Source organism: Carassius carassius, chromosome 29 (assembly GCF_963082965.1).
Source record: "Carassius carassius chromosome 29, fCarCar2.1, whole genome shotgun sequence".
In the NCBI taxonomy this organism is placed as follows: domain Eukaryota; kingdom Metazoa; phylum Chordata; class Actinopteri; order Cypriniformes; family Cyprinidae; genus Carassius; species Carassius carassius.
In genome coordinates this window covers 28116402-28132442 of record NC_081783.1, presented here as the reverse complement: position 1 = coordinate 28132442, position 16041 = coordinate 28116402, and the positions used below count along the sequence as shown (strand labels likewise).

The 16041-nt window shown below is 38.2% G+C and overlaps 2 protein-coding genes across 3 annotated transcripts; one reads left to right on the top strand and one right to left on the bottom strand.

Annotated features, from left to right (window-relative positions):
* Positions 1 to 198: 198 nt before the first annotated feature.
* plp1a (proteolipid protein 1a) lies at positions 199 to 10938 on the top strand. 2 transcript variants are annotated; one of them, XM_059516524.1, is made up of 7 exons: positions 199 to 586; positions 3564 to 3750; positions 3965 to 4121; positions 5017 to 5185; positions 5652 to 5725; positions 5879 to 5944; positions 10559 to 10938. In XM_059516524.1, the coding sequence occupies exons 1-7, from the start codon at positions 583 to 585 to the stop codon at positions 10718 to 10720; spliced, it is 819 nt and encodes a 272-aa protein (XP_059372507.1). In that variant the 5' UTR covers positions 199 to 582; the 3' UTR covers positions 10721 to 10938. The 2 variants fall into 2 exon arrangements, with proteins under 2 accessions (XP_059372507.1, XP_059372508.1); XM_059516525.1 differs by lacking the exon at positions 10559 to 10938 and adding an exon at positions 7614 to 8093 and having other exon boundaries at positions 203 to 586.
* A 3040-nt stretch (positions 10939 to 13978) lies between these two features.
* Positions 13979 to 16018, bottom strand: LOC132110217 (ras-related protein Rab-9B-like). Its single transcript, XM_059516812.1, has 2 exons — positions 15956 to 16018; positions 13979 to 14705 (listed from the first exon to the last, which is right to left on the bottom strand). The coding sequence occupies exon 2, from the start codon at positions 14677 to 14679 to the stop codon at positions 14071 to 14073; it is 609 nt and encodes a 202-aa protein (XP_059372795.1). The 5' UTR covers positions 14680 to 14705; positions 15956 to 16018; the 3' UTR covers positions 13979 to 14070.
* Between the last annotated feature and the right edge of the window lie 23 nt (positions 16019 to 16041).

Sequence of the window (16041 nt, the reverse complement as noted above, 5' to 3'; positions counted from 1 at the left end):
GAATCATAACTAATTTCATGTTGTAAGGTGTAAATGTGTGTGTGTGTGTGTGTGTGTGTGTGTGTGTGTGTGTGTGTGTGTGTGTGTGTGTGTGTGTGTGTGTGTTTGTGTGTGTGAACACTAGAGGTCAGCAGTGAGTCATAAGTCGTATGGATCAATAAAGAGCAAGATTTTAACTCATTAGTTGTATCTTTTTTCATTTACATAGTTTTTAGTTTCACCTTAGACAAACTTGTATCAAACTACAGCTTCATTGAATAAAACTACAAACACATTTAAATTTCCTTTAAAAGCCATCCACTTGGTCACAGAATGAGATAATTTCTCACTTGTTTATGAATGAAAGTGGCCTGTAACTCTTTAACAAACTCTTTGCATCTTAAAGCAAATCAGTGACACTTATTTGGAGTGAACATTTGGGTATGTTTCTGCATCATGACCCCGTCAGTCTGCTCCTGAAGCGTTCGAGCAGGCATTGAAAAGACACATTGTGTCTTAAGGCTGGGCTGGAGTCTTCAGCTGTGTTCACTGTGTAGGAGACTGAGACAGCAGAACACTGAAGCACATCTGCTGCCTACAGACATGGGTAAGTGCAGCACTTTTACTGATTAAAAGGGGAGTTTTTAGCAATTCTGTATATAATTTGAAAAATGTTTTTAATTTGACCTGTAGCTTGATAAACTAGTGCAAAGAAAGCTGAGCTTGGCATTTGAAGAGACAGTGAATCACTGCAATTGATACTTAACATCCCAGCAAGTGTGTTTGCAGTGAAGTGCAGGAGCTTTTCTCTGAACTAACTTTGCTTCTAGTCATTGTTTCAGCTCAGTGTCTTTTAATCATCTAGTGTTTAGAAGATTTTTAGAGGAGCCATGTGTCCTTTCAGAGAAACCACAGGTGTAGATCGTCTCACCTCCACAGTGTCTCAGTACTTTTTGTCCTAGTTTTTATTTATGTTTTGTAATTTTAAAACTTTTTTTTTTTAACCATGACTCATCCCCCTTTTAGGATTACATGCAGTTCATGCAAACATGCAATTTTTGAAAGAAGTGTATTATTTTCATCAAAGCTGCATTTATTCGATCAAAACTGCAATTGAAGTTAAATAGAGTTAAATATGTTAACTATTTTAACATTTCTTAAAGTGTAAATAATTTATTTAACGAATTTTCAGTTGGCATTACTCCAGTTGTGATGCACTTAACTTTATATAACATGCTACTGCTGAGATGCAGTACAATAAAAAGTATTATTTATAAAAAATAAAATAAAAAAATGATGTAAACCAAACATCCTAAATAAACCAGATATAAATCAAACAGTTTGACCCCAAGGGGATTTTAACCATCAGCATTCCGTCGATGCACTCCATCCCAAATCGATGCACCCCCCCCCCCCCCCCCCCCACCACCTTTATTCACAGTTGTTCCTCCCCGTGCTCATTTCAGTCGGTCTGTAGGGGGCTGAGGTGGCACCGGCTCTTTGTTTGCTTGTCTTTGCTGGCCCTCGTATTGCATCCAGACAAAGGCTATTGTCAGTGAAGCCACAAAAAGACAGTCTTGCTCTTGGTCCTCCTTATTTTCTCACACTCTTCATGCCGTGGTACAGACCAGCTCCGCCGCCATCCCCCTCAGCAGCACATGATACGGATGGAGGAAGAATGTCCACCCAGACTCACACACTTAGCTGCAGCTGCCGCTTTGTTGCAATGGCACATTGCAGTGTTTCGGATTTGGCACATGTGAATGGATTGTGAATAGACGTCTATGACAGTATGAGCTTGTTATATTGTTTTGGATTTGAATAAGCACTGTTTGCAGTGTATATTGTTACAAAAATGGTGTGCACGTGATGTATTTCATGGTGTGCATGAATCTGGTTCCCACCCCAAAAGTTTTGAGAACCTTCTGCTTAGTCAACAACCGTATAAATAAACTAGATATTTATGTTTTTCTGTTGAAAATGTGAGAAGTGAGAAGTGGTTGCACTTTCAAAGTGGCTATTTCCTACACCAAAGCTGAATTCTTATGGTCATTGGTTTGTTTAAATTACTAAATATGAGCAACCGTATAAATGCTTCACTTAGCAGACACTACTAATTATACAAGCCTAACTATCTTGGGGAGTCTATAGCACCAGTGCTCAGAAACTTTTACACTCTTGGGAATTTTTACATAAAATTTAGTGACTTTCTCATTGTTGCTGAGACTTTTATTAATTTTTAATGGCAGTGTGTGTGTGTGTGTGTTTATATATATATATATGTGTGTAAATGTGTATGTATGTGTGTGTGTTACGTATATTTTATATGTAAATGAGAACAGTTTAATTTGATTTTATTAAAGTATGAATAGGCTGTATAAACGGGAAACAAATTTAAAAGGCTGATATGACGTGATGAGGCTTTAAGCTACTTTTTATTGAATGCATTTGGCAACATTGCTCTTGATGTATTTTATCCAGTTCAGTTTTATTTTATAGTACTTATCACAAACCATGTTTTATTTATGTAATTTGGCCCCAGTGTTATGCTCGATTGAGCATAACATCAAGAAAATTTTTCATTTTTATTTTTTGAGCCCCAGTGAGCAGCCACAAGTATTGAAAAAAAAAAAGCCTGCGTCAGTGGTGAGGTGTCAAAAGAACCAGACTCATCCAACTCAGGCAACAAAATAATGTCATATGACAATAATATACAGCTGTAGCAATAATACATAGTCATGTTCAGTTAAACAGGGAACATCTTTCAATGCATTATTAAAGAAGTAAAGTAAAAGTATTCTAAGATGCTGTTCATATTATGTCAGGCAAAGATGATCATTTGCATTTGTTTAGATTTTATCAGACACGTCTGCAGTAATTGGATATGAAATTGTTGTGTGAAAGCTTGGCTGAAGAGATCTGTACTTAATCTAAAAACATTTTCAGGAAGGTTGGCCAAAGTTGAGATGCCAAATGCAAAAAAAATACAAATAAAAAAATCTGTAATCCTCCTTTTTTGGGACCTATAGCAATACATAATACTAGATGCTGTACTTTGACATAGAATATAGAATAGCAATATATAATACTTGATGCTGGACTTTAAGATACCACTGTTGATATGATCAAATTTTCTGGACCTGGTAAGAACTCTTGCCAGCTGCATTTTGATCTGTTTTTACAGCCACCAGGTAATGCATTTTAATAATCGAGTCTTAAGACCATGAATGCATGAGTGTTTTAGCATCTGAAATAGGTAAAGATGTTGGTAGTTGGTGACTCGAGAGGAGAGTTGCTGTCCAATATAACATGCAAGACTTAAAGGAATAAACTGTTAACTTTGATAATTTAGAAATGTCATCTTGTGTAGAGGAAATGTAGAGCTAAGTACTCTGATCAGCATAAGTGTAAGTTAATCGTGTTTCATTAAAATAATATTTGGCTGCATGTATAAGGAAAACAGCAGAGGGCCTAATACAGAGCCTTGTGGCATGTCTTATATGCATTTTCTAAATGTCTGATATGGTAAATCATCAGAAAATGAGAGAAACTAATCCTTCATATGCTTTTGTTATGAATCTTAGGTTGTTATGAATGCTGTATGCGCTGTCTGGGAGGAGTGCCGTACGTCTCTCTGGTGGCCACTCTGCTGTGTTTCTCTGGCATTGCTCTGTTCTGCGGCTGTGGACATCAGGCCCTGACAGAGAGCGAAAGACTTATCGAGACTTACTTTGCCCGTGACCATCAGGACTACATCACCCTAGCGTACCTGTGTGTGCCAGTAGCATCTCACACATCACTGATGTTCAATCCAGATGAATCTACTTAAATGTTTTTGTTTATTTACCCATAATCTTAAACTTCACAAGAAAAAATAATATGAAATGGCATGTTTGAAAGCTTTTTAAGGTGCCGAAAGGGAATTTGTGCTTTAAACGATCAGGTATCTTTTTATTACAAACATGTCTTTCTCTCTTTCTTGTAGTATTGAGTATTTTCAGTACATCATCTATGGTCTGGCCTCCTTCTTCTTCCTGTACTGTGTAATCCTGCTGGCTGAAGGCTTTTACACCACCAGTGCAGCACGGCAGTCATTCGGAGAATTTCGTAGCACAGTTTGTGGTCGCTGTCTCAGCACAACGGTGAGTGATTTGCAGTGCGCATTTCACTTTGCATTGGCTACTTTGCAAATGTTGTACCCTCATGTTTTTACAAACACATATGCATTCCTTTAAGTAAAAGTGGAATTCTGAAGGAATATGAACGTTGTTCATTTCCATAAGTTGAATGTAAAAGTTACCAGAGGCTGCCAAGATTCGAAATGTTGACATTCACTTAATATTTTTGCCTCTGATGCAGCATTCATACCTCATTTGCACTTCCATATATATTCAAAATTGGTGCATTATATTCGGTTTAAAGGAGACATGAACTGCCTTTTTGATTATGTTATGCCGCTATACAGATTCAGTGAGTTACGGGGGAGGGGGGGGTCACTGTTTTCTAAAACTTGGCATTTCACTGCATCTTGTTGTCTTCAGAGCCATCTTTATCGTTTGGTTTCTGTGTAGACCTGCGCATTCGCCTCTCTCGTAAACACTACTTGCGTGAATCAGTGGGCGGGGCTAAAGAGGTAGTGATGTAGGATCAGTGGGTGGGGCTATAGACAGTGATGTAGAATTGGTGGGTGGGGCTAAACAGGCAGCAATGTAGAAGCAGGCGTTGATCATCATCTGCGTAGGCGTTGCTTATTCACACTATTAAATCATAAATTGACACATTCCACAAGCTGTCATTTCGGCAGACTGCTTTCAATATAAGCTGTTTTTAGACTAAAGGGAAGGTTTTGAGTTCTGAAACCCGTAACAATGTTTTTATGGCACAATGACCTCTTATATAAGCTAATTTAATGTTGTTCCATTTGGTTAACATGGTGAAATTCATCTTTTGACTGCATAAATGCATTTTATTTCTTTTTTGTAGACTTTTCATTTAAAATAAAATGCATCAAACCGATAAACGCATTGTTTTCCTCAGTTCATCGTGATCACGTATTTCCTGGTTGTGGTCTGGTTACTGGTGTTCTCCCTCTCTGCCCTTCCTGTCTATTTTTTCTACAACATGGCAAACACCTGTCACACTATCAACATCCTCTCTGAGACACCCTCCAGCATCAACCAGCTGTGCATTGATGCCAGACAGTATGGTAATGACCCCGCAATACATTCATCACATCTTTTCTGTCTCTTGACAGCTCAGAGATTTGATATCACTGCTCTGTAACATTTATTAAAGTCTGATGTCTTTTGAAGTGTCCCGATGTTCAGATATTTTCAGGAAAGAGGTACATGAGTATGCACACTTATACTTTGGCAAGTTTGATTTCATGTATTTTTTTGCATTCTGAAATGGGTGAGATCACAATACACGGTGCATTAATTTGCCACAAGAGCTGCTATTTATATACATTATTGTTGTCGTTGACCCACAAATATGACGGCACACTTTAAATGAATTTTGGATATGTCTGCATACGTTTCTGGCCTTACGATGTTAAACTCTCTGTTCTCTTAATGTGGTGTCATTTAAACTGACAAAAAAATTTTTTTAATCATTGTGCCTTGATCTTTTTCATGCTGTTACATTGTGTTTTATGTCTCTGCATCCCTAAGGTTTACTTCCATGGAGTGCAGTACCAGGAAAGGCTTGTGGGATGACCCTGTCTAACGTCTGCAAGACAAGAGAGGTAAGACGTGGCCCCGGGCGACATATGATTCAATGTCTTCATATAATTCTTTAGAAAACCTTCCTCAAAGCCTTGTCAAATCCAAAGCCAAGACCAGACATTCATGCTGCGCAGTGAGTGTTTAGGATGTCACGTTCCTGACTTGTTTTTCAGTTTTTCCTGACCTATGATCTCTACATCGCTGCCTTCGCTGGAGCGGGGATGACGGTCTTGGCTCTGGTGAGTGTCCAGAACAGAAGACCATCACACTGTGTTCTCATGACGCCATTCCCGTAGGTGTCAAGGAATTCTGTTCCTGCATTTGTTAACCTCTTCTTGGGGTTGGCTGGGATTTTTTGCTGTCAGTTGTGGTTAGAAAATTGTGAGAACTGTGTTTTTCAGCAATTCAACAATTTTCATTAAGCTAGACTCCCACAACCTCATTGTAACTCCCTAACAACAGCGCAAAAGATCCTAGCAAGACATCTGCAAAGAGCAAAAAACTACTGCGAATACCTTAGCCATGTCAAATCAGTGCTCTGTTGACATCTTAACAACAACTTTATAATCACACAGAACACCCTAGAAATTATGTAGTAATAGAGTAAAAAGCAGTCATAATATCTTAGCAATATCTTGCAAACCATTTTGACATTGTACTTAGTGCATAGCAATGTGGTAAATTACAACCATATTGTAACTCTTGAATAATCACACAGCAGTGAGATGAAAACCTGTGTTGGGGGTAAGAACATGATGATTACTGTAGTTCTAGACTAAATGTGAACATGCATTTATTCATCTCGCTTTCACAGAAACAGATTCAGTATTCCTACCCAGATATTAAGTTTGACAGACTAAAACGCTTAAATACTCATGTCAAATGATCTTTGAAAATGAACAGTTACTCACACTTTTGTGGTGCTGCATTACTGTCGAACCCAATATAGTCGCACAGCATCGTCTTTCATTTTCAATCTTTCTGAAAATCCAGCATCAAATTGTCTTGTTTGTAAACGAATCTGCTGTAAAAAATTAAGTGAACAAAGGACCTAGTTCTTACTGACATGGTCTGACACTTCATTCTAAATAAAGTTCCTTCACTCTTATGTTGGGATCAGAAGGAAGGAACATAAACACTGTTTTTCCATAACTTGGCACTGCAAAGCATCTTGTTATAGGTAGGTAGTGATGTAGAATTGGTGGGCGGGGCTAAACAGGTAGTGATGTAGAATTGGTGGGCGGTGCTTGGCACAGATGTAGAAGCAGGCGTTGATCATCATCTGCTGAGGCGGTGCTTATCCACACTATTACATCATTGAGTGACACATTCCACAAGCTGTTGTTTTGGCAGACTGCCCTCAATTTAGACTGAGAAAGTTCTGAGTTCTGAAACTTACAGACTGTAAAATGATAACGATAAAGATACGGTTTCAAAAAATTGTTCTCAATGTTAAAGAATAGCAAAGTCCACACCACACAGCTATAACGATGAAGGCATAGATAAACAATATTGTTGGAATCGCTTTCGGAGTGTTTTTTTCCCGCAGATGATGGATAAAAACATTAACACCCAATCAGAATTTAATGCAGTAGATGAGTGTGTGCTTAGAATGAACAAACGATATCATCCGCTGGTGTGGACGCTAATATAGTTATCTTAAAAGTTGTCATTCTTGGTGTGAACAGCTTTTAGCCACCACCCTGCAAACCACACAGAACACCAACTACAAAGCAATGTGTGATGGTTTTTTGGTTTTTTTAATGGGTTAAAAACCACTCACAACATCATAGCAACACCCTAGCACTGTGGGTTTGGTCTTCACAGGGAAAACACCACAGCTTTCTGATTAGTCTCTGGTCACTGGGTCACATGTATTATTTTGTGTTTCTGTCTTTCTCTCTTCAGCTCACATACACTGTGTCAACCACCTATAACTTTGCGGTTCTGCGGTATCTGGGAAGGAAAGGCATCAGTCCGCGCTGTTAATGGCTGTTCTGTCCTGCTGTCCTTCTACGGTCAATAACAGCACCATATTGGAGCACTTTAGATATTCTCATCCTCTTCTTTTCCACAAAACAATTTCCTGACATTCTTTTAGATTTTTGGGGGATTTACAAACAGTGTTTGCAATCCTTGCTCCAAACTGTCTTTCATCTGATTTTTCTACCTATATATTGCTCCTGGAAATATATGCCTTCAAGTCTTCTGGGATGTTATAGCTGTGCTAATGTAACAAAGCATTATGTAACAGCATTGGGTGTGTAACAGATTCTTTATATATTTTATCTTGTAGTTTGGTCACAAAAGCCTGTTGCAACCTAAATGAGTTGCAATTTCTAGGCAGCTTATTTCCTACACTGCAAAAACAGATTTTCATGCTCAGTATTTTTGCCTTGTTTTTTTGTCAATATACTGTACAATTACTCAAGAAGCAGAATGACTGAAAGTGGATAGTTCACCCTGAAAAAAAAAATCGGTCTTTAATTACTCACCCTTATGTTTTTCTAAAGCCTTAAGACCATCGTTCATCTTCATAACACACATTAAGATATTTTTGATGAAGTCCGAGAGCTTTCTGACTCTGCATAGACAGCAGTGCAACTGAAATGTTCCCAGACCCAGAAATGTAATAAAGATATCAGTAAAATAGTCAATGTGACATGAGTGGTTAAACTGTAGTTTTACAGAGCTACAAAAGTACTTTTTTTGCAACATTTCATCTCCTCTAAATAATGTCTTCCATCATTATCGAGAGCACCTCTGCATGAAAACAATGCAAACATGCATCCATAATGGAGGAAGACATTATTTATTTGGAGAAGAATTGTCGAATAAAGTCATTATTTTTGTTTTCTTTGCACACAAAAAGTATTGTTGTAACTTTGTAAAATTACAGTTGAGCCACAGATGTCACATGGACTGTTTTTCTGATGTCTTTACTACGTTTCTGTGTCTGGGAACATTTCAGTTGCACTGCTGTCTATGCAGGGTCAGAGAGCTCTCGGATTTCATCAAAAATATGAATTAACAATATTTTGATATTTTTCTGAAAACAAGACTTAATAAAGTCATTTTGCTTCTCAAGTTAATTTATCTTGATTCAAGAATGTTTAGCTATTTGTACTAGAAAACAGAGTAAAAGGACTATTATTCAGCAGTATACAACCTGTACAGTTAGCGATCACAAATGAAAACTTCAATTACGACCAATAGCAAGCTTCTTCTGCCACGATTATTTAATTGACTCAAAGAAAATCCTTTTTTGATTCTTATAAGTTACAATATTGAGGTGGGGTTCCAGTGCCAACATGACTTGAAGGCAGCTATAAATCTTTTTGAGAATGCATTCTTTTTTGTTTTTAGAAATCTGATAGTATAGTTAGAGTTTTACTTTCTGTATCTGCTCTCAAATACCTAATCAAATATATTTGTTTACAGCTATTATACGAGTCCATTAAAACCGTCTGGTCTATCCGTAAGTGAAATGACTTGCAGATTGGACCAAATATATTCTTGTTTCAGAAAATAAAAGTAAAAATAATAATTGGGTAGAACTACCAATTCAATACGATCATTAGATGCTTAAAAGAATCTGAAGGGGGTGATGGCTGGTTTCCTTGGTGACCATCCCTCACATCTGGTTGCCATGGAGAGAGACAGCAACTTGTGCTGTGTTCTTGTGACCCCAGCACTTTTTTTCTCACAGCCTCTTGAAAGGACTGAGAAAAGCCCGAACAATGGATGAGCCCCTCTTTGTTTAGAGTACAGCCCCAGCACAAACCCATTGACGTGTCAGAAGATATCGCCCAATGACAAAGAGGCTTCTGGGACTTTCCAGCTGCTTGAATAAAAGGCTTTCTGTGACCGGTGCACAGATGCGTCTGATGATGTTTGAGCAGGTATTTTGCCGCAGAGCGTGTCATTTATAAATAGCATTTCGTGGCTGGGATCTTTCACTAAAAATGAAGAGCAAAAGACATTTCGATGGAAAAAGGCAGCCGTAGCTTCATTTTGCTTGTTTTCTGTAGATGATTTTTTTTTTTTATTTACAAAAAGTAACTAATTAAGGATGTTTTAATTTGATTATTTCATCCTAAGCATTTCTTATGAATAATGCATGTTGGATGCGTTTGGTGAAAGCAAGTTATTAGTGTAGACTGAAAGCAGTAGTTGACCTGAATAGTTCACGAATGAAAGCATAACTTTTTTACTCGCACGTATGTCGTTCCAAACCCGAATCGCTTCACTAAAGGTAACATGTGTGACTAGTGCACGACATTCAGAGTCTTCTGAAGACACACGGCTGAAATTGAATTTGCCGTCCCTTGAAAAACAAGCCCTTCATCGTTTGTTCTTCCTCGTATTCACATTTAACTCATTTGTATTAAACCTGTTACAATACACCATAGAAGGCTTTAGATGTGGCGCACAAAGACTACAAATTTGATGCTTTTCTCTTCTTATAGAGCATTTTCTGTCATTGAAGAGCCGCATGAACATTTTTCAAAATATCTTCTTTTTGTTACACGGCTGAAATGAAGTCATACAGGTTTGGAGCAATGTGAAATAAGTTTTCATTGATTGTAACTCTAATTATCAGGAGATTGTTGTAGTTATTGTATAACGTTTTTTCTTTTGCTGAATTTTCCAATTAATCATTTTTTATTCATCAGATGGCTTATTCCATTGGCTTGTTATTAGCACTAACAGTATTTCTTAGATTTGTTTCAGCTCAGGTTTCTTATTTTAACCTGCTCGGCTGCACAGTTTGTTGGTGTAAAAGCTGAAGTTTAGCAGGAAATAAAGGTCAGTGTCTTTCACCAGTGATTCCTGTGTTTTGTTATTCATAGATTCACTGTCCGCTGCATCTAGCAGCATGGCAGCTTGTTTTCAAAGAGCGTCATCGCAGAGAGAAGGAGGAGAGGAGGCTGCACACGCTCTTCGGCCGAGCGTTCAGTGAGCACAGAGGAAGTCTCTGTTCTCCGTATGTGCTTCACACAGCTGACGTGTGATGTGTGCACGCTTTCTGATGACTGAAAGTGGTTTGGTTATTATTTCGGAGAATACCGGAACCATTGATTTGATGTTATGAAATAAACACTATATTTCAGTTATGACGTTTATGTTACATTACCTGGCTAAACAGGAAAGAGCATTTTGTTTAACATGTTGAAAACTATGACGGTAATACAAGTTAAACCAAATCTGACTCATAAACCACACAATATGATCGCTGTTGCAGTTTGTTTATTCATCGCATTGGATTCTTGCAAAGTAAATTTGCAAGCGAAAGAAGTCTCCACCTCCTTATATATTGCACTGGAGATGGCACTGGTGAAACAGAAAGGTAACACAGCTCCTGCTTTCAAAACGCCACACATGTAGTCCATTTAAAGATGTCTGTTAGCATATCTGTGAATACTGTATTACCCAGAGCAAAGCATACAAGCCTTACACAAATCAAACTGTAAAAAGTGACAAATAGTCAGTACATTCATTGCAGTAATGCCCTTAATTGACCACAGTTCATCCCCCACAATTCTCTACCGTGGTCGTGACTGGTCACACTGACAAATGAACATCATAAAATATGGTTTTATTAACGAAACACAATACTCCTGTGATTTGTAACATCATAAATACTGTGGCAGGAATGCTACAACACCAGCTCGAGCGCAAACAGCTTGGGTGAAACTCCATAAAACATCCGTGTTAAAGGCAAAAAACATGAACCATCCTAAAAATAGGGTTCAATTTCCTTACAAATAAAATGTAACTATTGACATTTCTTCATGGGATTCACCTGCTTATTGAAAAGCTTGAGTTTGCTTATCAAGCTGACATTTTGACTCATTAAAAGACTTTTGAAACACTGAAACATGATAAGTTGCACTTCTGCATCCAGCTGCGATTTCACACACACACAATCTTTCCATTATGTAATACAGATTGGATTATAGTGTAACATTTCTTCACCGGTACCTTGTTTTGCTGGAAATCACTATAAGTAAATAGACAGATACTGATTTTCCAATATTAGCAATTAATATATGTTCAGCAGGCTGAGTTGGAGAAACGTAGTGTTGCATCCATCTCCGTGTCACAGTGTACCAATAACTGTTGTGTGAGCATGTCCATCAGCAGAAGCAAAGTAACAACATACAATGTGTTTTACACGCATCACAAACATATGACAGCAGGCAAGCAGAGGTCTGTAAACACAAACATGTACAGAAGCATTGGAGAACATCAGCTCCCAATCCACAGATTCGGGCCTCTCTAGTTGTAATGAGGCTTACAGCAGTATGCAGAGAAAAGGCTGAGAAAACATTCAAGCTCTGGAAAAAGCATTAGGAAATAAGTCAATATTATAAAAGACAGAAGTACCTATAAATGCACTAAATCAAAAGTCCTTCACAAGTGCCCTCTAAACGATCAAAGGTCAATGCAAGACACTGGGAACTCATTTATCAGCGGTGACTCTGAGACTCTTCAAGTCTGCCGCAGACGTCCAGAGAGGCTCCAGCATTAAATGTAATTCCAATGTTCCCACATGCTTTCAGAAAATGATCTGTGCATTTGTCTAAGCCACATTCCTGAGTCATTTACTGAATCAGATGTGGTCTAAACCCTCAAACTGAGCATGACACACACACAAACAAACACGCTCTTCATGCAAGAGACTTTCATCCTTCATTAAACACTACAGCATTGCTGCCCAGATTCAATGTGCAATTAGGTGTGTAAAATTTCAAATACACACTAGAGAACTAAATCAAACTATACATATTACACATCTAAAACAAACTCACTGTACCGTACAGAACAATTGAAAAAGTAAACTCAAATCTAAATAAACTGTAAAAAAAAAAGTTGTAATCTTTCGATACGATGGTAAAAGAAATTCCCTTTGTCTAAAAGTAGTGCTGTGCTGATGCATCTCAGACAATTTGAGGTTATGTGTTTTACTACATGTACCATAATAGGGTGAATCAACTTCAGAAAGTCATTTTTCAACCCAAAATAAAATAATTAATCGTCTCAAGAGTGCAAAGGTTTCTAATCATATAATTGCTTCATCATGTGTGGACACAATTATTCTTCAGAATTATTCAAACCAGCAGGAATCAAAGCTAAGATAACAAATGCTACAATAACAGATACATCATTTAGGCGGGACATTTCTACATTACTGTGGGTTATGTGTTTGGAAATATCTGGAAAATGAGTAACACAACATAATAGCTCAATAGTAAGTTTAAATCGTAAGCTCAACCGTTTAAAACTGGTTGAATACTAAAGGGAGGCCAGATCTACGGTGCAGGACACGAAGCTATCATTAAACACCACGTCAGCAGCACACAAGCCTTCGACTGGGAAACCGTCAGTGTGCCAGACTGCAGAGACATAGTATAAAATGCCTTTTCTGTTTGGAAACTCTGTAGCCCACGAGACACGTCTGGCGTCTCAAGCAAACAGTATCAGCCAGAGAGTGTAAGACCACGACTATGAAGCGGTTTATGAGGCGTTCAAGTCCTGGGACATTCGGACTTACGAGTTGACAAGTCACTTTGGTCAGAAAAAGATGGCAATTTAACTTTTCTACAATAAACTTCAACTATTTTTTAGACTCTACATCTACAAAATGTTGAATAGAGAATATGCATCTTTTTTTTTTTTGCTTTTTTCTGTTCTTGTACAACTTATTAATTTGATGCAAACTGAATCGTTATATATTCTATAGTAATTATACACAGGGGCGTTGAACAGAGGCCCTTGGTGATGGGGGCCCATAATGATAAAATGTTTATTATTATTATTATTATTATTAATATAGACGCTACATGTTTTTCACTGACTCGGAAAATCGGGAATTAAAGAACATTTTTAGTTCTACTTGTAAAAATATGGAAACCCGTTTCTGCCACTGAATAAAAAAAAACAAAAAAAGTACAACTTACCTCGCAATTTTTACTTTTTTTCCTCAGAATTGTGAGATATAGTCTAAACTTGCAATTGTGAGAAACGAAGTGCGAACTGCGAGATGTAAGCTGCCAATTCAGACTTTTTTTTTCTCGTGATATAAACACAAAAAGTATAAAATTATAAAGTCAGAATTGCGAGACATAAACTCGCAATTGTGATAACATAGTCTATTTTCTCCTCAGAACTGGACACTATATTTTGCAATTGCGAGTTTGTATCTCACAATTCTGAGAAAAAAAAGTCAGATTTGCAAGATGCAAGCTCAATCGGCAAACATCGGCTTTCGTATAATAACGACTTGGTAGTGACTTTCATGTGCGTTCAACTCATAAATACAATCTATCCGACATGACTTGAACGCACCATTAGAGGCACCTCAACAGCAGGACGCGCGAGCCACTTTTCGGTTCCCGTGGAGGTCGATGGAGCTGCTCAGCAGGGTGTGGTCGATGGGGTCCTCGCTGGCCAGAACCTCCCGGACAGCAGCCTCGAAAGCGGCCCCCACGTTCCTGTCGTCCTTGGCGCTGGTCTCGAAGTACGGACAGCAGCCGTTCTCCTCACACCAGGCCCGGGCCTCATCCTCGCCCACCTCCCGCTCCTCCTTGTCCACCTTGTTTCCCAGCACCACGAAGGGGAAGCGCTCGGGGTCTCGTACGTCTGAGTAATACATGAACTCCTTCTTCCAGCAGCCCAGGTTCTGGAAGCTCTGCAGGTCGTCCACGGCGAAGGTGAGCAGGCAGCAGTCTGCGCCGCGGTAGAAGGGCGTGCGCAGGCTCTTGAAGCGCTCCTGGCCCGCCGTGTCCCAGATCTGCAGGGTGACCAGCCGCCCGTCCATCTCCAGGTCGCGGTTGAGAAACTCCACGCCGATGGTGTGGAAGGACTTCGAATCGAAGCGGTCCGTCACGTAGCGGTTCATGAGGGAGCTCTTGCCCACGCCGCCGTCCCCCAGAAGAATGACCTTCAGCAAGAGGCTCTTCCCGCTCATAACGGCCCACACGCGTTCACTGCAGCCTGACCAACACACAGACATCTACACTTCACCCAAACAGACTAATAAATGAGGACAGTAGAAGCAATCAAAATTGACAAATATAGGCTATACATATATATTTATATAATTACTGGACAATTAATCGTGATTAATCGCATCCAAAATATGTTTTTGTGTACATAATATGTGCGTGTGTACTGTGACACAAATACAGTATATATATATATATATATATATATATATATATACACAGTACAGACCAAAAGTTTGGAAACATTACTATTTTTAATGTTTTTGAAAGAAGTTTCTTCTGCTCATCAAGCCTGCATTTATTTGATCAAAAATACAGAAAAAAATGTAATACTGTGATATATTATTACAATTTAAAATAATTGTTTTTACATTTATTATACTTTAAATTATCATTTATTTCTGTGATGCAAAGTCCTTGTATCTGTCCTTGTATTATGTATGATAGCATAATAATAATAAAAAAAACATTGTTTTTGCAAAAATAAAAATTCCAACATGTCTACAGTCAAAACAAAAATTATTCAGACACCAGATATAATTTTTTTATTTTTTACTAGTGGGTGCAGGACACTATAATTGATAAATGTAAGTGATAATAACAAAATAAAGTGAACTAAGTAATTTCTAAGGCAATGCTAATCCTCATTTGTATGTCACAATTTTTGTTCAAACTAATTTTCATAGTTCATATTTCATTGTTCAAACTAATTGTTCAAACTAATTTTCTTATCCCAAAACGTAAAAATAAAAAGGCCAGTTTTAGAAGTCCTAAAGTAGCGCATAAACACACTACACGATAATGGCAGAATACAGTGCAATATTATTTAATAACTTAAAGCGTTACTTGCGTATTTATTGATTCTAAACACATCTAGAGCAGGAAACAGATGATCGATGTGTGCGCATGCGCACAAGTGCATGACAACTGTGTTTTTAGCATCCGAGTGCTCAAGCTAAGGTTTATCTTTAGTGCTCCCACTGTTATTGCTCATTACAACTTAGCTCGTACTATTACTAATAAACATGGCTGATGTTTTTATGATCGCGTTTGGTGTCATTTATCATATATGTATTCTCAGCGCTGTTAGCTCACTTTAGCTACATGACCAGCACAGTTTTAGATGCTTTATTAAATAAACTGCAGCACTGTTACGCATACGTGAACACACATACAGGAGGAATGTACCCACTTTGCTCTTATATGACTTGAATCATGTAAAAATCCTCTCTGAATTACCTCATATTGTGCCGCTGGACGCTGAGATCTCACGCGCTTCGTGTGTGACAGTGATTGAGCGAGCGAGAGAGAGAGAGAATGTGTGT

Coding starts and splice junctions, on each gene's coding strand:
- LOC132110217 (XM_059516812.1), bottom strand. CDS start 14,679: ATGAGCGGGAAGAGCCTCTTGCTGAAGGTCATTCTTCTGGGGGACGGC.
- plp1a (XM_059516524.1), top strand. Junction 5,186..5,651: donor CATTGATGCCAGACAGTATG/GTAATGACCCCG, acceptor TGCATCCCTAAG/GTTTACTTCCATGGAGTGCA. Junction 5,945..10,558: donor GGATGACGGTCTTGGCTCTG/GTGAGTGTCCAG, acceptor TGTTATTCATAG/ATTCACTGTCCGCTGCATCT.